Source organism: Elgaria multicarinata, chromosome 6 (assembly GCF_023053635.1).
Source record: "Elgaria multicarinata webbii isolate HBS135686 ecotype San Diego chromosome 6, rElgMul1.1.pri, whole genome shotgun sequence".
In the NCBI taxonomy this organism is placed as follows: domain Eukaryota; kingdom Metazoa; phylum Chordata; class Lepidosauria; order Squamata; family Anguidae; genus Elgaria; species Elgaria multicarinata.
The window spans coordinates 45,314,354-45,339,163 of record NC_086176.1 but is presented as its reverse complement, the minus strand read 5'-3'; the positions used below and the strand labels follow the sequence as shown (position 1 = coordinate 45,339,163).

The 24,810-nt window shown below is 41.6% G+C and overlaps 1 protein-coding gene across 2 annotated transcripts in view; it reads left to right on the top strand.

Moving 5' to 3' along the window:
* Positions 1 to 24,810, top strand: part of TRPM3 (transient receptor potential cation channel subfamily M member 3) — a 283,758-nt gene that overhangs the window by 245,369 nt on the left and 13,579 nt on the right. Inside the window, exons 13-22 of one of the 2 annotated variants that reach the window (XM_063129339.1) lie at positions 851 to 886; positions 1,055 to 1,195; positions 3,247 to 3,276; positions 6,421 to 6,710; positions 9,016 to 9,244; positions 9,648 to 9,815; positions 15,586 to 15,729; positions 16,570 to 16,698; positions 17,774 to 18,025; positions 20,676 to 20,850. In XM_063129339.1, coding sequence (XP_062985409.1) covers positions 851 to 886; positions 1,055 to 1,195; positions 3,247 to 3,276; positions 6,421 to 6,710; positions 9,016 to 9,244; positions 9,648 to 9,815; positions 15,586 to 15,729; positions 16,570 to 16,698; positions 17,774 to 18,025; positions 20,676 to 20,850 — 1,594 coding nt within the window. The remainder of the gene's footprint in view (positions 1 to 850; positions 887 to 1,054; positions 1,196 to 3,246; positions 3,277 to 6,420; positions 6,711 to 9,015; positions 9,245 to 9,647; positions 9,816 to 15,585; positions 15,730 to 16,569; positions 16,699 to 17,773; positions 18,026 to 20,675; positions 20,851 to 24,810) is intronic. The other variant, XM_063129338.1, reaches the window with a different exon arrangement.

The window sequence follows — 24,810 nt, the reverse complement described above, 5'->3', positions numbered from 1 at the left end:
TTATAAACAAAAATATCTGTGTTGAACATAATTTAAAGTAATTATAATATAAAGTAGAGCATATTGAAAATCTCCCATGGGATCATGCCTGGAAAAAGTAATCACTAGGATGCAGGCTTTTTGTTAAAAAAAAGAAAAGAAAAAAAGAAATCAAATTACAAATAAAAAAACTGATTAATCCCCAGAATCGTTTGATGAGCATCACATCTTTCTGAATTTATGTCCTCCTGGGCATATGCCTGCATAGAATTGAAAATCAGAAGCCAAGCTTTAATAGAAAGGTTTTTAAATCCTGCACAATGTGCCCCTTTAGAACATCATACACAAAAAACTTTTTTGATTCCTAGTAATGTGAATAAAACCTCTTTTTTTCAGTAAATAAAAGTGACAGCTATGATTAGGAAAAGCAAGAGGAGATCATGTGGGTCTTGATTTTGCAAGTTGCTGAGTACTCTAGAATATATTCAGCATAAGAGCAAAAACACATATTTAAAATGTTTGGCAGGTACATGAACTACCGCGTTCTTCCAGGGTTCAGTCTGGGGAAAACATTCTTAATGGTCTGACAGAGGCAGAAAGGCACACAGCACCTTGGAGGTTGCCAGTGCATACGCACATTCAACAGGACAGAGGCAATTTTAGGCTGGCACAGGAAACTTTCCACAACCAGAGTCCAACAAATGTCTTGAGTTTTTGGAAATGCTTTGCCTTCATGCTTTTTTTGTTCTGCAGTGGTGTCTCCGGCTTTCCTTCCCTGAAGAGCCTGAATCCTGTGTTCTGAAACTTATTATCTTCTGTTACTGCTACCTTTTAAAACACCTTCTTATTTAATTTATGTCTTCTTTCCAAGCGTGAATATCCAGGTTTCGGTTGGATCTATTTTAAGGTGAATTGATTAACCAGCATAATAATATATTTTTATGTTTCCTTAACGTTTTATTACATTTTAAAAAACTCTCATAGTTACAGAAAAGTTTGAGTGTTAGGCATACTAATCAGCTTTATCTTTTTCTCTCTCTTTTTTGTTTGTCTTTTATTCCCTTGGAAAAAACAGGGAAACCTACCACCAGATTATAGGATAAGTCTAATTGATATTGGCCTGGTGATTGAGTACCTGATGGGAGGAGCTTATCGCTGTAATTATACTCGAAAACGATTCCGAACCCTGTATCACAACTTATTTGGCCCCAAGAGAGTAAGGATGGTTATTGATTTATTTTATTTTATTTGGTTTTAAATTGTTTCATAAAAGCACAGGCTTAAGGGGTTGGAATGAGAGGTGAGTGATCCACGTGAGCAAGGCAAGTGGTGACAGGACTATGTGGTTTAGGGCATAACTGGGACTGTCTCTGCATACCTGCTTCAAGTTCCATGTGCATAGCAGCAAGCCCCAATTACAGCCACACAGTGCACCCTATGAGAAGCAGCATCAAGAAGGCAAGCGTGAGATGCAGGATACCACAAGCCACAATACAAAGTGATGAAAGAGTGTTTCCAATGGTGCTCAGGGCATCCAAGCCAGCCCCTACAATACCAAAAGGCTAGCTCACATTTATATATTGTTGCTGAGAAAATTCATTCCCCCCCCCAACACACACACACAGCTACTATGAAAATTGCAGCTAAGCTCAGAGAGAACCGAGAATTCAGATTAGGGTGGTAGATAATGTCAGCGCCCTGCTAATCACAAAGTCCTGGCACTGCATCCTTGTCACACGAGCCCTATTCAGGCATTTAGAAATTGTATCCATGGAGGGGCTGGAGGCCAAACCCACTCCACTCCTGACCTTCCCACATTGGGTGAGAATATTTAAAATGGGTCTAATAAGCATGTTTGGCTGAATACAGCTAGAGTCCTCCACACAATCATGAACTGTGGGGTAGAGGAGGTAGGGCAGGGCCCTGCCACTCAGAAACTGGGGCAGTTTATTTATTTATTTATTGCATTTATATACCGCCCAATAGCCGAAGCTCTCTGGGCGGTTTACAAAATTAAGACAATTCAAGTACAAAACAACAGTATAAAACCATAATATAAAATACAATATAAAAGCTCAACCAGATAAAAACAGCAGCAATGCAAAAATACAAATTTAAAATGCAAATTTCAAACACGAAGTTAAAATTAATTTATAGACTGTTAAAAAACTGAGAAAATAAAAAGGCCTTCACCTGCCGTCTAAAGGAATATAATGTAGGTGCCAAGCAAACCTCCTTAGGGAGCTCATTCCACAGCCAGGGTGCCACAGCAGAGAAGGCCCTCCTCCTGATAGCCACCTGCCTCACTTCCTTTGGCAGGGGCTCATGGAGAATGACCCCTGGGGATGACCTCAGGGTCCAGGCAGGTACATATGGGAGGAGGCGTTCCTTCAGATAGCCTGGCCCCAAGCCGTTTAGGGCTTTAAATCTTAATACCAGCACTTTGAATCGGGCCCGGACCTGGACTGGCAGCCAATGAAGCTGGAAAAGGACTGGCATGATGTGATCTCGTCAGCCAGTCCCTGTTAGTTCTCATGATCACATCAAGGGAAATAAAAAATCTTCAGATAACACAACAACAGCATATTTGAGGATTGCTGCCCCTTCAAACAAGTCCTGCCACCCAGGTTTGGATGACATGGCAAGCCACGGCAGTGGGAATAATTAGGGAAATCTAGCTGGCATGCAACCAGCACACACAGCGGTGTTAACAAACCATCATGGCTTGTAAACTATCCCATGATCATGCAAACTGGGTTGTTGTATCTGTGAGAGGCTGGCTGGTCTCTTGCTCCAAATAGGTGCCAGTAAAAAATTGTAGCTAAGTAATCCAAAACTAGTGCAGAAACATACCCAAGTAGCAAATGATTTTGCAAGTTGCTGAGCACTCTGGAATATATTCAGCATGAGTGCAAAAACGTGTATTTAAAATGTTTGGCAGGTACATGAGCCTCTGCATATGATGGAAACTTTATTCTCCAGTTAGTCCATTCTTGGATCTCTGTGCAATGTTCCAGAATTTTCCCAAATAGCAAGCACACACACACACACACACACACACACAAGCAGGAATTCTCCTTTAGATCCAATCAAACAGTAGAATTGACTCTGTATATCCATTACAGTTCAGCCTGAAGTACCACCAACATCTACAGGCTTCTGTAATATATATGCTGACCTTCCATAATCAAAGCAGTGTATGTTTAATATTGCAGGGCAGTGCGTGGAGGTGTGTATAAAATTGTTCCTTTCTTTTTTTGCCTACAGCCCAAAGCTCTGAAACTTCTGGGAATGGAAGTAAGTAACCATTTTGATGACATTTGTAAAATCTTCATATCAGAACCAAATATATTCATGGCAGAGTGATGACTATTCATGGTATAGGTATTATGAATCCAAAGAACCCTGCAACTCATTCCATGTGCTCCAGGGGGCTTTAGGTTTCTGCTTTGTGAATTGCAGCCCTCGCACCCCACATACCACTGAGGGGACTTCCCAAGGCAGTTTATGATATAGGCTAGTGGTCTACTGTTCAAAGGGGGGAAAGTCAAATATCTCATTGTGCATGCCTTTGGGGACACCTAAAGTGGCTCTTTGAAACCTGGGCACTAAATTCATGCGTTTTTTACAGGCCTATTTATAAAGATAGCTGAATTACTCTTCCATGACTCTAGGTACAATGGGGGCACTTGACAGTGAGAAGAATCCCAACAGCACAACAAGACTGAAGGCCGAACTAAACATTCCTTTAATCACGCAAAGCTGAGCTATGTATAATTTCCTCCCATACTCTCCTGCAAGAGTGCATGGCCCCAATTCAGATTGGGACTGTGGTGTTTTGGAAGAGGAGGGTTTAAGCAGGGGGTTAAATAAAGGGGGGAAAGTCTTCATTGGAATCAATGAATACTTTTTTCTTCTTTTTTTAACCCCCTCCCCCCCCAATGGAGGGTAGATGGAAATTCAGGATGAAAATGGGGAGAAGGTAGCTTAAACCATCCTCTCCTGAAGTGCCATGGTCCCAATCCAAATCAGGGTTGTGTGTACTTGCAGGAGAGTTGGAGAAACAGTCATAGCTTAGTTTGGCTCTGACTGTACTGGGCAGTGGTTGAAGACAGCGTGGACATCACAAGCATGCTGGGAGCTGCCACTGAGCAATGACCAAGGTGGCAGGATATGGCCAGCTGAAAGCACATGCACAAGTTCTTCTCCTGTGCAGCATCCTGGAGGTGCAGAACGCTCTTCCACCCCAACACGTGGAAGCCATGGCTGTCGAACATGACTGCAGTAAAAAAAAAAATCTCCATAGCAAAACCTCACCTCTGTGGCTACTCAACCATTTAATGTGTGGGATTCAGTCCTTCTACAATAGTATAAAATTACTTTCTAATTTTGATATGTTGCTATAATCTACATTCGCCTTATTTTAAATCAAAATATATCAGTGGGGAAAAAACACTTTATACAGTCTTTTATTTGCTTAATTTGGCCAGCCAGATATTCAAAACAACAGGGAAATTTTACATAGATAACCCCTTTGTAATATGGTGAACCCCACCTGCAACCTTTTTTAAAAAAATCCTTAGGCTTTTAATATTTTTTAAAAAAACCCTCAAAAACTCCTTGTCTAATAGTCAATAGCAGAGTGGTGGTCATATAAACCTTCAGTTCCAGTAAACTGTCATGTAATAGAGGAATGTGAAATGGAAACAGTTAGGAGGGTTGGAGGTGGGGGAAGAGAAGAAGAAAGGAATAATAGTATTGAAAGGAAAAGGCAGATCAGAATGAACATATAGACACTGGCAGGATTATATAATAGGCATCAAAACAACAACAACAGCAGCAACAACAACAACAACAACAACAACAACAGAAAGTTCTTCTTGGCAAATTTATTGCTCAATTTATCTCATTAAAATTTCTATCTTTAGAAGTAAATTGACTGGCATGTTTAATAGTGGTTTTCCTAGAGGATTAAATCAGCATATTTAAGGTGAAGGTGCTGGACCAGTGCCTGGAGGCTGTAATGGGCTGGATGAGGGCCAATAAACTGAAGCTGAATCCTGATAAGATGGACATTCTGTGGATTGGTGGTTCCCAAGTCCGGGAACTGGGTAAACGACCTGTTCTGGATGGGATTGCACTCCCTCTGAAGGAGCAGGTGCATAGCTTGGGAACCATCCTAGATCCATCCTTGTCACTGGAGGCCCAGGTGGGCTCCGTGGACTCCAGTGACAAGGATGTCACTTGGGGTCTACTTCAGCTGATCCGTCAGCTATGCCCTTTCCTGGACAGGGACATCCTAGCCACAGTAGTCCATTAGACTACTACAATGCACTCTACATGGGACTACCCTTGAAGACATCTCAGAAGTTGCAGCTGGTGCAAAATGTAGCAGCTAGACTGCTCACTGAAACATCTTACAAAGACCATATAACACTGGTCTTAAAAGAATTGCATTGGCTGCCTATATGCTTCCAGTTAGAATTCAAGGTGTCGGCAATGACAGTCAAAGTCCTGAACAGCTTGGGACTTGAGGGAATGCCTCTCCCAAACATGCCTGCCCGAGATTTGAGATCTGTTGGAGGAGCCATCTTCTGCGTCCCACCAACGTTTGCCATACATTATGGTGGGATGTGGGAGAGGGCTTTCTCTGTTGTGGCACCCCGCGTGTGGAATATCCTCCCCTTAGAGGCCCGACTGACACCAGCACTGGCTGCATTTCAGCAACAAGTTAAAACATGGGTTGTTGTTTTTATCAAAGCCTTCAAGGGCTAAATTCTCCATGGTTACACATAGTTTTAATTTATTTTAATTGTTTTATTGCTTTTAAAAAATTTCTACCGGTTCTCATTTGTTAAAAATTTAATACATTTTTAGCTGTGTAAATTATTTATGTTTATATTGTTCTGATTTTATCTGTACGCCGCCTGAGATCCCAGCGATAATAGGGTGGGATACAAATGTTTTAATAAAACAAAATAAAATATAGTTCTAATGCTGTAAGCAGTGGAGATATTAGAAATGCTGTCTGAACAAGTACTTTTTGGAGAGCAAAACTGTTGTTTTCTAGGCAGCAGGTTAATTCTGTACATTGGTTTTGGGACAAAAGGCATAAGGTGGTAGGCGTTCTTATTTTGAAAAAATGTTGATCAATCTGCCTGGGTGAGTAATTAGATTCAAGTAATCCAAAGAATGGAGGGTTGTAAGGATCATGTGTGGCTATAGTAAGGGAAATAGCTTAGGCTGCAATCCTATGCATGTTTAGTCAGAAAAACACTCTACAGCTCTCAGCATGTCCCATCCAGCCATGGGGCATGCTGGGAATCATAGGACTTTTTTCTGACTAAGCATGCATAGGATTATGCCCTTAATATCCTCAAAGTATGACCATATGTGGTGTAAGCTGCTTTGGCCTTATGGTGTTTCCTCCCTGTTTAACAGGATGATGTCCCAATGCGGAGAGGAAGAAAAACAACCAAGAAGCGAGAGGAGGAAGTGGATATCGACCTAGATGATCCTGAAATTAACCATTTCCCTTTCCCCTTTCACGAGTTGATGGTGTGGGCTGTGCTGATGAAGCGTCAGAAGATGGCTCTCTTTTTCTGGCAACATGGAGAGGAAGCCATGGCTAAGGCTCTAGTGGCCTGTAAACTCTGCAAAGCCATGGCCCATGAAGCATCTGAGAATGATATGGTGGATGACATATCTCAGGAGCTAAATCACAACTCCAGGTTGAATAATTAATGAATTAATATTTATTTGCTTCAGTTCATATTGCATAGAAACCTGCTAAAATGGCCCCGCTTCTATTTAAAGCTAGGCTGCTCATAGCCAGACAAAATAAGAAGTATTGCAGTGCTTCTGAACAGTACATAGGCATTCAATTCAGAGTACCTTTAGGCTAAAGAATTTCAATCATTATGAAATAGCTATGGAGAACACCTCTCTGTGTGCCTTTGCTGTAAGAATGTGGTGCATATGTGATACATCAAAGAAAGAATTCTGTGTTGGCATTATGAACATAAGAGATTATGGTTTTTCAGGTGTATATAAAAGTCCAGGTTTTTATTGGTCAAAAACAGCACTTTGAATTGTGCCTGGAAAGTAATGAAAAGCTAGTACAGATGCTTTAGTGAAATGTACTCTTGGTGACCTGTCTTTTCAGTAGGTTGGCGGTTACAATTTGTTCCATCAAAGAACGGCCTTACACAGAGCAAGGTTAGACTATAACAATAGTCTAACCTTGAGGTTATTAAGATATGAACGACACTTGGGATTTCAGATTTGGTGTGAGACGGAATACCTGATAGAGACATTCCTAACACACACAAAATAACGAGACCTGCCAGCTAGCTCATTTTAAACCCTGGATTTGGTGATCTGTGGGGGTGGGACAGGGCTTTAAACAGCCGTATGTTTTACTTCATTTGTGAAGCATACACATAACATTTCTCCCACCAACACCCCACACCACAATATTCCATGGTTTATTACTGCTTCTATATTACTGATATGTTTGAGCATACAACACCTTGTTTGACAGCCCTATTAAAAAAAAGAAAAAGAAATACATGGAGCATGTGTAATTTTGCATTTTATACCCAAATTATAGCACCATAACTGCAGGAATGAAACAGGGGGTGCTTCTGCCCTGTTGCCAACCACATTTACTTGGGAATAAGCATCATTATGTTGTAAAAATAATAAAACGAGCATCTGGAACTATGTGCACACCACCCTTTATAGATACCTACTATAAGATAAGAAGAAAGAAATGGTGCTTCACTGAGCAGCATCAGCCATAGTGGACCTCATTGAGCCTGTTTGCCACTGCTCCCATCAACTGCCATTTTCTAGCTGATCATTTGGGGGGGGCTGGGATGTGGGGCCTTGGACTTTCGGCCTGGGGTCCAGCCTTAGCTGCACCACTACCTTCCAAGAGAAGTTGCAACTATCATTAACTCCATTTTTCTTATGCAAACTTCACCCGTTACGGCTAATCACGAGATAAACACAAAAAGTTGTATCCCATGTCACTCCTACTTAGGGCCTTCCTAGACGAGGCCTTAGCGCGCCTTCTGACCCGGCTTCCCTGCTGTGCGTCCAGATGACGCACAGGGGAATCCGGAGACAGGCCGCGCTGAGGCCTGGTCTTACGCGCCATAAGCTAATGCGCTTATGGCGCGCTTTTCCCCCAGCTCCGGCCTCAGGCTGGGGCTGAGGAAAGTGTGGAGACTTCCGCGGCTTTTCGCGGCTCCTCGCTTACTCGCGAGGAGCCGCGAAAAGCCGCGGACCTGGCACAGCGCTCATAGGAGCGCTGTGCCCATCGGCGGGGGGGTGAAGGATGGCAGGGTGGGTGGCAAGGTGGGAGGGCGGGTGACAGAGCTCGCCTGCTTGTTCGGGCGGCAGCGGCGCGCGGCGCTCCCTCTGTCACCCGCCCTCCCCCCTTGCCACCCATCCTGCCATCCTTCACCCCCCCCCCCATTAAAAACAAACACCTTACCTTCCCAGAGTCTTTGGGCCGCACCTGGCCCCTTTAACAAAAATAAATAAATGGCGGCCGCCGCAGGGACCCAACGTCCCTGCGCATCGTGCGCCTGCGCTAATGTTAGCGCGCCTCGGCCCCGCCTCCCTGCCGGCGTAAGCCGGCAGGTCTAGGAAGGCCCTAAGAGTAGGCTTGCTGAACTGAATGGGAGTTAAATTAGTCGTGACGAAGTTGTCCTGTTCATTTCAGTGGTTCTACTCTAAGTAAAGGATTCCCTAGAAAATGCGGCTTTACCCCTAAGGAAACAGATTAGTTCAGGTGAGTAACAAGTAGAAAAGGAAGCGAACGGGGACTGGAGCTTCTTAGCAAAAGGGGAATTAAGGAGCTGACTGGGTGCCTGATCTGAAGCACCGACGTTTGAAAGCACTCTCAGGGATCTTGGCCAAGTGTACCAGAGGGTGACATAGTCCTTGCAGCAGAAGCTGTTACCCATCGTTCACGTTTCATGTAACAGATTGCATGCAAGCTAACAGAAACGCCCTGTTTTGCAGGGATTTTGGCCAGCTGGCAGTGGAGTTGCTGGACCAATCCTACAAGCAGGATGAGCAGCTGGCAATGAAACTGCTGACCTATGAGCTGAAGAACTGGAGCAACGCCACGTGCCTGCAACTTGCCGTGGCAGCCAAGCATCGCGATTTCATTGCTCACACTTGTAGCCAAATGCTACTCACAGACATGTGGATGGGGAGGCTCCGGATGCGTAAAAATTCAAGCCTAAAGGTCAGGACTGCTTTAAAATCGGATAATAGCTTGAGGCTTAGGGAAAGGTCACACCGAATTAGCTGTAACCGATTTACTAATGTAAAGCGTCGAGGCTGCCATGTCCTGTTACTAGCAAAAGAGACACGCTGTATATCTTTCCACTCCAAAAGGTGGGCTGGTTCTACTAATTTCAAAGCTTTCAAGGACTTCAGGGAGCACCATATGGCCAGTTTTTGTCCCTGTCATCGCCCACCCAGCGGCTGCAATAGCCGGAGCTGACCGTTTTGAAACTCACATGCACAAATGTCAGACCCACCCACCTACCCTGGATGTCCCCAAGAGCAATGTGTAATGTGAAACTAAATGAGCAACTGGCATAACCCTAACCTGGTAATTGTGATGATTATTGTTATTGCTTTAGGTAATTCTAGGAATTCTACTTCCTCCTTCAATTCTCAGCTTGGAGTTCAAGAACAAAGATGACATGCCTTACATGTCTCAGGCTCAAGAGGTCCAACTTCAAGAGAAAGAGCCAGAGGAGCCAGAAAAACCAGTTAAAGAAAAAGAAGAGGAGGACATGGAACTCACTGTAAGGCAAAAACACTGCTGGAAGTGATCTCTATAGCCATTACCCCCCTTGCTATTGTCACCTCTATATGAGTTAGGGACTGCAATGGTTTTAGGCACCCCCTGGTAACCATGTGGATTGTGCCTAGGAAAAGTTATTTGATTTGAATGCATTACTAACAACATACAGTATTTCCATTTTTGCTTTGAGAAATCATGGACAGTTATCTTGTCGGAAAGAATCGCCAGGTTCACCAGTTTGTTCCACAGGCTACATTTTGCACACAACGATGTATTAGTACACTATGATGGTGTATCTTGTGATCAGGCATAGAAGGATAATGGAAGATACAGACTTAAAGTAGTTGACCAGCCTAATGAAGTTGTGCTAGCATAAACTAATGATTGTGCAATATAAGTAGCATAAAGGAGAAAAGCAGTAAATTCAGAAGGATGGTGGCAAAAAGGGGTCAATTTGGCTTCCAAACAAAGCTTCATGAGCATCTCCAAGATCAGCCAGCTTCATCCGGGAGACTATTGGGCAGTAGGGTGGGTGGTATAGCAACAGTATCCCCAATCTGTCTTGTTGGCTCAACTGTAGATATAGGCTCTCAAAGCCTGCTCCAGTCCAGATAGCTTTCCTAGTGGGCACAGTGGTATTTTTATGGAACCCACACATGTTGTTTTGAAGAAAAATTATCCCTTTTTTGCCTCTGTGTCACCAAATTTCAGCAGTAAATTGTCAATTTCCTCCCATTGTGCTAGTTACATTGCGCAAGCATTGATTTATGCTAGTGCAACATCATTAGAGCTAGATAGATACTACCCCATTTCTGCAATACCGAAATGGAATGTAAACTTGGGCATAATGCGACAAGTTACCAAACGCTCAGAAAGATGCCACAGTAATATTTTAGATGTTGTAATTATCATTTGTTATTCCCAGGTTTAAATCTCAATAAAATTATTAAAAATACAGGAAGTACATTCCTAATCAATTGCTTACTGTCACTAGTAATAAATAGCAGTGCATATTATTTAAGTATGTAAGAAAGTTATCTCCAGCCGAGATACTTATCGAACAGACAATTCTTTACACTCAAGTTTTGCATTTCTTTTCTACCCCATCACAGGATTCAGATACAACCTAAAAATAATAGCTCCAGATAAGATCAGGCTAAACAATATGTGTGAATGCCCTTGACCATTCAACATTTAACTCTGACCACCAAAGACACCCCGGCTCTAATGTAAATGTCTTTAGGGAAATGTTTGTGCTCAGGGTTCTGCCAGTCTCCTGAAAGTTTTCTCAAATTAAACAAGTGAAGGTGATAAATTGCTGCAAGGCACCAAAATGAAACATTTCACTTTATGATAATTCCAGATAAGGAATTATAGAGATTGGTTATTTGAAATCCTAAAAATGTGTATAGTATACATACTGGCTAGGAAACACTGTGGAAACTGTTTCTATGGAGTTTTCACAAAAATGTTAAGAAACCTTTAGGAAAGGTTTAAAATACTCTGAGTTTTAATTGGAAGTTGAAATGCATGACCCTGTGAGACTATGAAGAGATTCTTATAGCTATTTTTGTTGCCTAATTTACAACAAAATTTACAATATTCTAGGTTGGCTTTTTCTAGTACCTTTAGTGACTATTGCTTGCATATTTTTCTGTAATTTTTATTTGCCCTTCTTTTAGGTATTAAAAGTATACATTATACAATTACTGCATAGTTTAACATAGGCAAGGTCCCTTTGAGACATTGCCTTGCTAATTTTAAATGCTAATTTTAAGTGAATATATTGAATACAAAAGAGAGAATCAAGCCTCTTAAAATCTAGCCATTACAAAATCCCCACGTTCCCTGCTGACATAAGACTTCACAAGTATTTTTCTATTATCACGGCTGCTGACTGGTCACTCAATGCCCATATCCATTTAGAAACAAATATTTAAAAAAAGGTTTTGTTTTATTACATTTTGTTCAAAATGAGGCTGTTTCCTACAGGCCACCAGCAAGAGCTGCCCCCAAGACCTTATCTGCGGGCAAGCAGAAGGCTCTGCCTACAAGAACCAAAATTCAGGGAAGCAGAAGACCCTAGGCACAAGATCAGCCTACAGGACCCCTATACAGGCAAGACCCTGGACACTGGAAAAACGATCATAAGCCAGCATAAGATTGACAGGTTGCTTTCCTCTGAAATGAGCTTGTTCTGCTTTAATCGTGGTTAATTATTGCTGGCTTCTGATCGATAAATAAAGTGCTTATTCAGATCCGATAAGCACAGCTTGTTTCATGGGGCTACAGTGAAGTGAACAATCATTGCCCTCTGTAATGCTCCAGCCCCTTTTTCCAATACCATGTCTTCCTCTAGTGAACCCCTAGCTTGACAATGTAGAAACTCAGGGTAATGTTATCGTTTTGTTTTTAGAGAAATAGCATGGTTTTCCATGTTCCCTCTTCTGCACCCTGTGACAGTGGCCTTTGTCCTCTATCTGTGATCTTTCCCCTCCACCTAACATTTCACTTGTACTCGTATTCCTGATGAGCCCGTCTGTGATCAAACTTTATGCAGTCAACAGCAGAGGATTCAGCTGACCTCAAGGAACCTTCTGTTCCAGCAAGCGTAATATTGGTTCTGCCTGAGGGTGTGAATTTACTATTTCACAGTCTACAAAGGTGTAAATGCTATATCCACATGCAAAAATGAACAAAATGTTCACACACCTGAAAGGGAAAGGGAGAACTGTATATCGTTGGCAGGATAGAGAAAGGAGGGAGAAACAAGTGTGCTGAGCGATCAGGGAGGCTGTGAAGGAAGCAGGACAGAAGAGGCTGAAAAGCAGGAACTTTAGGAGGTGGTGGCTGGATGGGCCATCTAGGATAACATATAGGATACGATGCTATATGTTGGCTTACTCACAGGATCATTATACCTGCAACCTACCACAGTGGGAGATAGCCCCCACAAAACATAGCACAGTGCAGTCCTTCCCCAAAATTGTACTGATTGGTGCTTTGCATTCTTGCATGACTCACCCTAACTTATGGTGAATCATAGTTAAACTGCAGGTCAAAAAATCAGAAGGCACCTACATCTGTATCAGCCTCCTTCTCTCACTGAAAACTGACTCTCTGCCCATTGTAAACCATTTGCTGTTTTAGGCTGTTTGTGCAACACTGTGAATAATGAGAATGTTCAGAACTCACCACCATGGAAGGAACCTTCATAGAGCTTAGCTTAAACCGCTCAGGGTTTCAAAATTGTTCTTCATTTGTAAATGTGGTTGGAGGTTTGTGTTCAGCGGTCCATGGTTATTTCAGAGCAATTGCAGAATTTCAAACGTTATTTTCAACTCTGTTTCTGCACAGGTAAAACCATAATGATTACTATGCTTTTTCAAAATGGAAAAGAACAGAACTGCCAATTCTTTTTAATTCGCTTCTCACATCCAAAATGTACTTCTTATTTCCTATTCCAGATCTTTTAAAACCATAAAGTAACATTTGGGACATTTGCTTCCTTCCATAAATGTGAAATATAATTCTTGCGGTTATCAATAAATAATTAACCAAATTCTGATCAGGCTTAAATTTTGCTGAAAGGTCAAATCATTTCATCTTCTCTTGGGAGTGTGCAAGTATATATTTAAATAATAACTTCTCTTTAAATGCCATTCTCAAAACTTGGAAGCACACTAATGCTTGAACTAAAACCCCTTTACAGACTTATTTACCTCTGGATAGCTGTTTGTTCTTAAAATATAAGATAAGACCATTTTCTATACAATGATACCCAGGGATTCCCACCCTTCCCCATACCAATATTTCTAAGAATTTGTATATTAGCCCAAACATCTGCATGGTTCAATTAAATTAAACATTTAAACCCATAAAATGCAATACAATAAAATAGATGCAGTACAATAAAAGTTTAAAACTACAGTATGATAAAAAAAATAAAAACCAAAGTAAAAGCTAGCAGTACAGTACAATAAAACCTACGGTGGCAAGTTTAAAAACAACAGAAACTGAAAGACTAAAATGCCTGGAAAAATAGGAAAGTCTTCAACTGATGACGAAAAGAGCACAATGTAGGTGCCAGGGGAGCCTCTCTTGGGAGCTCATTTCACAACCGGAATGCCACAACCGAATAGGCCTCTTCTTAGAGCCTTTCTACACAAGGCATTTATTGTCCACTTGTGATTCCTCACAGTAGTTTGCAGGTCCTTTTCACAATTGCATCATTCACCAGGTTTTTTTTTCTAACAAGGAAAGTCTGGTATTATTTGGGAATGGTGAGATAAAGCCTTGTGTAATTGTGCAATTCTGCTATACCACAGCATCACCTGGTTCTTGTGTGATGGAACATAAGGAAAGGAAGACAAAGAAAAATCCTGAAAGATACATGTAAAGGAGCTGATCTTAATCCTGAAAAGAATCTGAAATCAGAAGCCTTGGTAAAATGGTGGGGTAAAAGTGTCCTGAAGAAAAGCCCTTAGTAGCCAGTCCAGTGGTTAAGAACAAGCTTTACATTCCAAAGGGTCCCTGGTTCTGTCCATGGACTTGCCAGTTAGAGGGATTTCAGGTATCAGGGTGAGCAAGATTTCTCCCTGAGATCTTGCAGAGTTGCTGTTAATCACAGCAGACTGCACTGTGCTGGATGTATTATGCTCTGGGATAAAATTATGAAGGGTGGCAAGCAAATACCTTAACTGAATGGTCTGACTGCTTCATTATTCATATGTTCCCAGTATGAATTTCTTCTAAGGAAACATTGGACTTATTTTGAATGGATGAACCCTATTAGGCCCTTTGATCTCACAGCAGTTCCAAGATAGTTCCAGTTGGGTGGAAGCCCCAACTTTGCCATGGTTTTGGCTACCACTTTAATACAGATCTTAGGATCCCTCCATCCACTCCCATGCCATTTTCTCTCTGAAAAATACCCCCCCCAACAAGAACAACAACAACCACCTCTACTATTTGTCCCTGAATGGACCATTTTAGCAAATTACTATCAAATGAAGTGCACTATCCTATGGTAAGAAATATGACTCTGTTTGACCTTACCTATTCTGTGACTACTGCCGCTTTATCATGAAACCTTCTTCTCTGTGAAATCTTAGGGGATGTCATGGCATTGTGCTTGCTATCAAAGCCTGGAGAAGTTACTGAAGTAGAGAACAAATATTTAACATTCCAGCTATATTCATCAGAGCCTGCTTTCCTGCATGTCTTGTTCCTTTCCCAACATCATATTTGTTAATTCTGGGATCCTTCAGTTCATTGTGCTTACTTTTTTTCTATAGTTACTCAATAGTTTAGTAAAGTACAATATAGGTAACTATAATTTCTGTAGTTACCTAATACAAAACAACAGTCAGGCAAATTATTTATTTATTTATTTATTTATTACATTTTTATACCACCCAATAGCCAAAGCTCTCTGGGCGGTTCACAAAAACATCTCTGTTGTATTGTTGTACTCTCAAGAACTCAGATCTGGAAGAGATTCAAGAGTTGCATTTATGTTTATAGTATTTTAGAGGTGTTGGTGCAGCACTAGAAGATGCAATGTTATTAATGGCAGCTTGACATTTATAAGTGTTAGAAGTTTTTGTGATGCTTAATTGGACACAGGCTTCCAGCTTCTTCTTGTAAGTTTGAAAAGTCAATGTGTATCTATCTTTGCTTGACACTGTCCCATCAATTGATCCAAAGAAACAGGATTTGGCAACTGGAAGTTAGTCTACTATAGCTGTTCCTGTGGTTTTTCATTGTAGGCAATGTTGGGACGTGGCAATGGAGAGTCATCAGCACGGAAGAAGGAGGAGGAGGAAGTTCAGAGCAGACACAGGTGGATCCCCTTTGGACGCAAGATCTATGAGTTCTACAATGCACCAATTGTTAAATTTTGGTTCTACACTGTAAGGAGCAACTATCATTTTGTCATCTGTCCCTAATGACACAAATTTGCAAAGGCCCCCTTCATCAGTATGTTTACATTGTATAAATGAAGTACTGTTTGAATGTCTAACCTAAGCACAAATAGAAAATGCTTTAAAAGATTCTGTTTTGTTTATAACATTTTTAAAGTTTATTTTATTTATTTAAAATATTTCTAGGCCACCTTTCAGGACAGAAGCCCTCCCAAGGTGGCCTATGAATATTGTAGACAGTTTGCCTGGTGATGAGAACTTGAGCCTTTCTATATATCACTGAATAGTAACCAGGGGTCAACGGGATATTTTAAAGAAGTATACCTATTACGGTTATTGCAAACATAATGGGGGAAGGGGAATAAAAGGGTAATTCTCTAATGTATTTTTTCTGTTCAAGCAGCTGGAGTGGAGCAATTTGTGGTCTTTCCTGTTCTAATAATTAGAGCAAATTATGAAATATTCAGTGGGCTGGTTTTGAGTAGTGTCTTTTAATATAAAACTAGCTCCAATACCTGACACCCAAATGCATTCTGATGGAGCATTTGCATGAGTGAACTTGCTTACTACAATCGCTTCAAGAGACTGTGTAGTTCTGTACATGCTTCTCTTTGCAGACAAGGAGTTTCCCACCCCATTGAAGTGACTGCAGAAGCCCCTGCAGTGGGTGTGGGATTTTGTAGTGTGCATTTGAACTCTTTCAACTGCAAAGAATTGCTGAACCAGAAAGTTAGCCCTCTTGCTGGAGGCATCTAGAAAACGGATAGGGTTGGGTTAAGTGTAAGCTGGACATTTATACTCAGGGAAATTGGTTTTATTTCTTTACAGATGGCATATATTGGGTATTTGATGCTGTTCAATTACATTGTGTTGGTGAAGATGGATCGCTGGCCTTCCACGCAGGAGTGGATTGTTATCTCTTATATATTCACAATGGGAATAGAAAAGATGAGAGAGGTAATATTATCATGAAAGATCTAGAAATAGAACTGCTTTCTGTAGTTTTGTTTTCACCAAGAGATCAATTTTCTATTGTAAGTTTATCAGAAATGGCTTGAATCCTGAGTTCCCTTCATTGTTTATAGCATGTTTGGGGGGGGGGGGCATTTTAGTCTATTTCCCTTTTGCCCTACAGCCCCTTGTACCCACTGAAAATCTGCTCCTGGGGGTTGGAGGTATACTCCAAAATAGGGGGAGAGGACCATAGAGGGAGGAAGAATTTACAAAAATTGCCATCCCTGCTTTGGCTCACAGGATCATGTGCTGGATTGAAAACCCTTCTGTTCACAGAAGCCCATTTGTTCATGAAAGAGACACTTAGGATCCAAGCCAATGTTTACAGCCTCTGTAAACTCCATGCAAATGATATAGTTTGGAGACATAACCAAGCACATTGCCAAATCAAGCTCACAGGCACAGTAAATCCCCAGAGCCTCTCTGCTACCATGCCATGGCCAAGCCACACAATGGCTGGCCTGGCAAAATCAGCCCCCCCCCCCGGTGCTTCACCCACCCTGTGCAGGTATTCAGTTTCCTCAGTCATCCAGGTCCCTCAATGCAAGTTCCCACAATCAGATTGCAGTGTGGCTCTGCTCAGAGCAAGTTTGCAAAGAAAGCCCTGTGAGATTTTGTTTCTGAGGGAGACTTCCCAAGACAGATAATGTCTCAGCCAGCCTTACTGACCATCATAGGCTTACAAGGACTCAACCCATGGGCTGAAGGGGGGCAGGGGGTGGATCATCTGTCGTGTGGCTCCCTGAATCCTTCAGGGTATAGAATCCAGAAGGCCACTGTGCCCTTGGCCGTTCCTGTTCTGTCCCACTCCCAAGGACATCACCTCCCACCTTGAAATGTATATCACAGAGCCTAGTGCACAGCTGCCTGTTTCTGCTTCCTAGCCCCTATGCATAATTGCTGGATCATGCTTGACAGAAGAGGACTTTATCAAATGGTTTGACAGATTAATACTTGCTATGCTTTCTCCAATGAAGCAGCAAGTTTTATCCCTGCATCCCTCTTTCATGTTCTCTAGATATTAATGTCAGAACCTGGGAAGCTGCTGCAGAAGGTGAAAGTGTGGCTTCAGGAGTATTGGAACGTTACCGATCTCATTGCTATTCTCCTGTTCTCTGTGGGTATGATACTTCGCCTCCAGGATCAGCCTTTCAGGAGTGATGGCCGTGTCATATACTGTGTCAACATCATTTACTGGTACATCCGATTGCTAGACATCTTCGGGGTGAACAAGTATTTGGGGCCATATGTAATGATGATTGGGAAAATGGTAAGAAAAAGTTCCCCATCTTTCCTTTTTGTATGGCATGTTATAACTGAAACAATAGAAAGTGGTACCAGCTTCATGCAACCTTTGGGTTTAAGACTAAGCAGATTAAAAACAGAACCATAATTAAACATAACATAAAACAAATACGTTAAAAACACAATTAAAAACACAAATAAGCAGCATCCAACCCTTCAGCCACAAATAAGCCTAAATGACAAAAGCTTGCCTAAATAAAAATGTTTTTGCCTCCTGGTGAAAGACAATAGAGATCTAACCTCCCTCAGCAGGGAGTTCCAAAGCCTGGGAGCAGCCACAATGAACAGCCCTCTCTCACACACACACCCCACCAAACTTGCTTCTCATGGCAGCTGGACAGAGAAGGGCCTCACCCGAAGATCTTAAATCCCAGGCAGGCTCATATGGGAGCTCCATCACACCAGCGATTTATCGCATTCTTGCCATGCCTGGTATGTGGTTTTGCAGCATGGTACTCACATGACGTCGTCCCTGTCCTACGCTCATCTCGCCTCTTCCCCTCCATTTTCCGTCTTATTTTGGAGCGGCGAAATTCTGGTTTTTTTCCCTCTGTGCACAATGTATTGCTGTCCTTGTGCTATATTGGACCATCCCATTTTTTGTTGGGGGAGTGTGTGTTGAAGGGCAGTCCCACTGACAAAAGAGGAGGGTGGGGCAGTTCTCCACTCAACAACTCAACCATAAAGGGGGAGGGAGAGAGAATGCCTGAACACCCCACAGAGAAGGTGAGCGAAGCCACTGCCACCCATGCCCAGGACTCGGTCTCATTCAACTCTATGGTTCTTACTCCTGAGTAGGCATGTCTAGGTTTCCTGACCAGAACGATGTTGGCTTCCCCTTGCCATGCCAACATTGACCAAAATTTCTCCAAAAATGAATTGTAATACTTTCTCTTCCCTTGTATTGTTTAGTATGATCTTAGGGGAAAGCATAGTGTTTTACCATAATTGCACAGTTTCAGGCTGCTGTACTATTCTATTTGTGCAGAAATGTATTTATCTGAAGGGGGAAGGAGAATGTAGGGGGCAAGGCGGGAGATTCTGCCAGCATAATAGCGATGCAGGTGAAAAGATACATGAGCTGAAATAGCACAACAATGCACAGACATGAAAGTGCCCAGCACTAAACTCGCTAAGGAAACAGAGGGGGAAACTGTGGACTCAAATGTGCGGGGCGGGGGGGAAGTAGGTGTGATGGAGCTCTGGGAGAAGGCAGTCTTTCAGGTAGCCTAGGTCCAAGCCATAACCAGCACTTGAATTGTGCCTGGAAACTGAGAGGTTGCCAGTGAAGCTGTTGTAACAGAAGAGTTATGTGCTCCCTGTAACTGGTCAACAGCATAGCCACAGCATTCTGGACAAGAAAAAAAAATTCAAACAGCTTTCAAAGAAAGCCCTACATCGAGTACTAGTAAGCTAAATGCATTGTCACAAATGTGGCCAGAACAGACATCTCTAAGAATGGGTACAGTTGGTGCACTGGCTTCAATTGTGCAAATGCTCTTCTGACCGCCTCCAAAACCTGAGCATCCAGGTTCAGGTCTGACTCCTTGAGTACATCCAAACTGAGCCTGAGTCTTTATGGAGAGTGTAAGTACATCCAGCACATGTTGAATCCCTATTCCCTTATCTGCCTTTCACCTAACCAGAAGCACCTCTGCCTTGTCTGGATTTGTTCACTCTCACCCAGTCTACTGAACTCTCTGGAGGGGGTAGCATGAACTGCCAAGGTAACACAAAGGAATTTACTGGAAGGAATTCTTTTTTAAGACCTTGGTTTATGAGAGGGGGTTTCCCCTAGGAACAAAAGAAGGGTGAGTGGGTATCCAGGGCACTAGTTGTTGTTGTTGCATTTATATCCAGCCTTTTTTCCTACAAGCAACCCAAGGTGGCATACATAATCCTCCTCCTCTCCATTTTATCCTCACAACAACAACCCTGTGAGGTAGGTTGGACTGAGAGCCTGTGACTGGCCCATAGTCACCCAGTGGGTTTCCATGGCCAAGTGGGGACTAGAACCCAGATCTCCCAACTCCCAGCCCAACACTTTAGCCACTACACCACACTAATGAACTTTCTAAGGGTGATGAGCACAAAAGTACAGAGTGCAAAGGAGGAGGTCCATGCACAAATTCTCGGTAGGGCCCTAACCTTAACAGATGCTAATGAGGGTTGATGTGTTCTATCACTGGTGGCCATGCTTTGGCATGGAACTTCCCCTCTTTATGGCTCCGGGTGGCCAATCAGGAGTGTTCCCTTGGGTTAGAGAATGGGCAGGAGGAAGACCTCTGCATATTCTGGAGGTGCCATGCCCATTGCTTAGAAGTGGAAAGCCCACCTGTAGTGTAAACCAAAAGATGATACCACATGTGCATCTACTTTATTGCCCTGTATGTCCAAGCTTTTACTTGACGTACTTTGCTTGACGTACTTTGCCAGCACAAGTACTCCAAAGGTGTTTTGAAGAGAGATTGCCGAAGCCATGGCAGCAAGTACAGCTTGTTAGGATGGGGACGTTTGAATAATTTGTTCCATTTGCTTTAAAACTTTTGATCTCACAGGAAAAAAAAATAGATATATTTCTCTCTCTCTGTCTCTCTTTTTTTCTTTTCTTTCAGATGATAGACATGATGTATTTTGTCATTATTATGTTGGTGGTTCTGATGAGCTTTGGTGTTGCAAGGCAGGCAATACTCTTCCCCAATGAAGAGCCTTCTTGGAAGCTGGCAAAAAATATTTTTTACATGCCATATTGGATGATCTATGGGGAAGTGTTTGCGGACCAGATAGACCGTAAGCACGTTTATGATTCTCATACTCCAAAGTCAGGTATCAAACTTTGATCAGGTGATGTCTTACAAGATCATTTTTACACTCTCAATAAATGGCTCAGGATAGAGGACTTAAACATCACAGGAAAGTATAAAGGAAAAAAAAGGTTCATGCCTGTCGCTTTAATTGTTAATTTCAGAAGATATTATCAACAACGTTTCCTAATAAACATAATCATAACCCTGCCAAGCTATTATTTTCCTTTTTAACACATATAATTCGCATTAAAACTGACAAATTTCTTCTTATTTTAATTATTCAGATTATGGGACAAAGTCTTAGGTATCCTTGATGTGTTCAATGGTATATCTAAGACATAAGGTATATCTACACAACAAATTGCATTGGGTTTCTACCAGTATTCCCCCCCAAATACTGGAAATTACAGTTTTGGGGAGGGAGATGAGAATTCTGTTGGAGATCCAAGCACTCCTGACAGAACTGGAGCTCCTGGAAAGAGGGAGTGACTGCTAAGCCAGTTTAACTCTGTGGTGTAGATTATACCAGTGTTTCATTTTTTCCTCATCCATTAGTTTGATTTTGGAACATACCTATCAAACCCAGTTTGCCACAAAGTATTCAGTTCTGAAAGTTATTGAACTAGATTGTGAAGTCAGTAACATTACACCGATTTATGCCATACTCTTTTGATCTGTCTGCAGCCACTAATACACTTTGGGAAAATGGGAAAATAATATTTAGTAAAAGATTCTGATAGGTTTTGTCCATCTATTAAGTAAGGAAAGCAAATCACATTGTACATTATCAGAGCTGGAGTAGTATCCTGGCTAAGAGACCAGACAAAATTACCTCTGGTTCAAAATTACCTCTGCCTTGAATTCACTAGTTGGCCAGTGACTCTCTCAGACTCAGTTTCCCCATTGGCAACATGGGAGATAATAATCCTTACTTATATTACAGCGCTACAACTGGATAATGCATGTGAAGTGCTTTGAACACTTGAGAGCACTATACAAATGTTAAGCATTATTATTATGTTTCAAATCTAACACGTTTCCGTATATGTTGTTCTTTGCCTGGACATCTGCAGATGTCAGTGTTTTATTTTAATGAGTCCTCCTAGTGCCACACAGAGTAACATGCCAGAGCAGATCAGTGATGATGTGAAATTATGCAGTCATTGGAATGCAGCAATGAGAGCCGGAATGCCATCCTTAACACAGATGGGCATGCAGGAGGGTTTTAGCTCACCTTTTCTGCTTGAATGTACCTGGGTGGCATTTAAAACTGAGAGCTTGCTCCAACGGGAGTTAGAAACTATTCTGCCTGTGCTAGTAGATCCATTGTGACACCAGGTACATCCTAAAGGAATGTGCTTCCATGGTACAGCTTGTGCTCATGCAGAATTCAAGAACTTAGACTATAATAAGAGGCAGTTTGGTTTTCCCAGTTGTTCTGATCTGGTTAAAATGAATTCATCTACACTAGTATTCAGCTTAACCTTCTCCTTCACAATATTCCTATATGAAGAGGGGGAAAGGCTAGAAACCCCTTCATGAATGCTCTTTTCTTCTTAAGGGTTATAGAAAATCTATACCATCATCAGAAAAGAGATTTCCAATGGCAAAATTATCCTTTCTTTTTGTTCTCAACGATAGCATGGCATGCAAGTGAACAAAAAAGCTGGCATCCATGGAGTTTTCTTCCTGACTTTAGCTTTCTGCTTTGTTTCATCTTTCTTTTTTCCCTGTATTTCAGAAGTTTTCCTTTTGGTGATATAGGAAGACCATAGCCATAATAATGGGGAGAAGAAGTGGACAGGGGAGAGTCGTTGACTGTGGGGTTTCCTTTCATAAATATCTGTTCCTCTACAAGTGGCCATTTATTGATGTTGTACTAAGAATCTGGCATAGTGCAACATATTCCATAGCAATTTGGCTGGGGGGAAAGTGTGTGGGGTTGTTGTTTTTAAGTGCTGTGCTGATTCTAGTTTAGAACCATGCAAATGGAGAAGGGAAAGAACAGAAGTGGAGTGTGGTTGTAGTTGTGCTTTATTTATTTATTTAAAATATTTCTTGGCTGCTTTTAACAGAGTGGCAGATGTTAAGGCCCTCCATAGAGATTCAGATAAATGTAATTGTTAATACTGATCATTGAACTTCGCATGAAGCTGATTACCATAACATCAGGTTCATCATATTATCACTAGCCAGGTTTTGAAAGTACTTGCACCGTTCCTTCCTCATGATAGATTACCAGGGATTACTGAGTCCCTATACTGTCCTAAACTTCAGCATTCAAGCAGAAAAAGCAGAACTTGCCTGCTCTTCTGTTATGCAAACACCCGGGGAAGACCTATGAAATCACCCTGATTTTTGGCTTGTTGCTTGGCAAAGCAGCCAGAGTGTAAAGTTTCTGTTGCTGAAATAGATTGCTAGACAGAGCAGAAATCCAATGCAAAAATCAAATATTGTCTGACCACATTCAAAGGATAATTTTGTACAGCCAAAGGTAGGTAAAAGTCTGAAATTACTCCAAGAAAGAAGAAATCAAGGCTGGAATAGTTGGTGTCTTATAAGAAAATCCTCCTCCTCACACACACACTCACTCCTACTGTTGTTATGCTAGGACTTAAATTCTAGCATTCTCTTGCAGAATATTACCTTGTCAAAGCACATACAATTTCTCATATGTGAAGCCATAATACATTTTCTCAAAAGTGTTAACCTGTATTATAGCCCAAAAAATCCCACCAAAAGCTGGTTAAACCACACACTGTTATGTGTTATATTTTGGTGCTTTTTTTACTATTTAAAAATGTATGGCCATATATCTCCAGACTGGCCTAAGCTAAATCAGCCACAATTTACTATTTAGAGTATGCTGGAGTGTTTGTACTTTCTCAAATGTCAAGTCAGAGCTCTAAGTTACTTATTAAAAGCAATCAGACATTAATAGTATTTTTTTTAAAATAAATACAGGTTTTCCTTTTCTTCCATGCATTTGTACCACTTCTTGCAGACCATAAATTCTGAGTTTTTTTAGAAACTCTTATGTCTCTCAGTATGTATTAGAACTGAATTTTATAAAATATTTCGCTGACTTTGAGAAACATACAAATACTGTCTAAAACTCTAAAATAGCTTTGGCTTTTTTGTTTTATCACTTTGCATTGATATGTGAAGCATGACAGCAGGCTGACCATGTTAACAGTCCACCTTTCATCAACTGGTAGCCTCTCATTCAATGGATGTGTTTCCATGTTTACCTTAACCTTTTTGAAAGAATGCATAAAGTGATTTCCAAAATAATGCACGCTCCCTGTATTGTTGGTGGTGATGAGCTGTCAATAAATAAATGCTTGAATTCTTTTTGGTATGAGGGCAAAACTGAATCTGCATGGATATTCTAGACTGTATAGTGGGGTTTGGGAATTAAATTGATTTATAGAAAGATTGTTTTCATAATTATGTGACAAGGCATTTTATTATTTGAGGTCTCTCTGGCCATCCTGCTAGGCCTCTGGCCCTGGAAGGAACTATCTCTCAGATCACCTAGGCTGGATCTACACTATTGCTTTAAAGCGCTTTATAACTGTTATAAAGCGCTCTAAAGCAGTAGTGTAGATCCGGCCCTACTTTACATACAAAAGGTGCCAGGCTCAGTTCCTGACATCCATAGTCAAGACTCTGGCAGGATCTACACTACTGCTTTATAATGGTTTATAATAGTATTGACAACTGTTGGGGCCCAGGACACATTCCATATAGCATTTTCAAACCACTTTCAAAGTGTTACATCCTGCTCGGTGTAGATCTGGCCCCATGTCAGGTAGCAAAGCTAACCTGGGAAATACCTCTGGGTGATACTCTGAAGAGCTGCTGACGCTCAGAATACGTTCCTCCCATCATCTTTGACAGATACATAGGATAAGGAAAATATGTCAACTCATAATGAGCT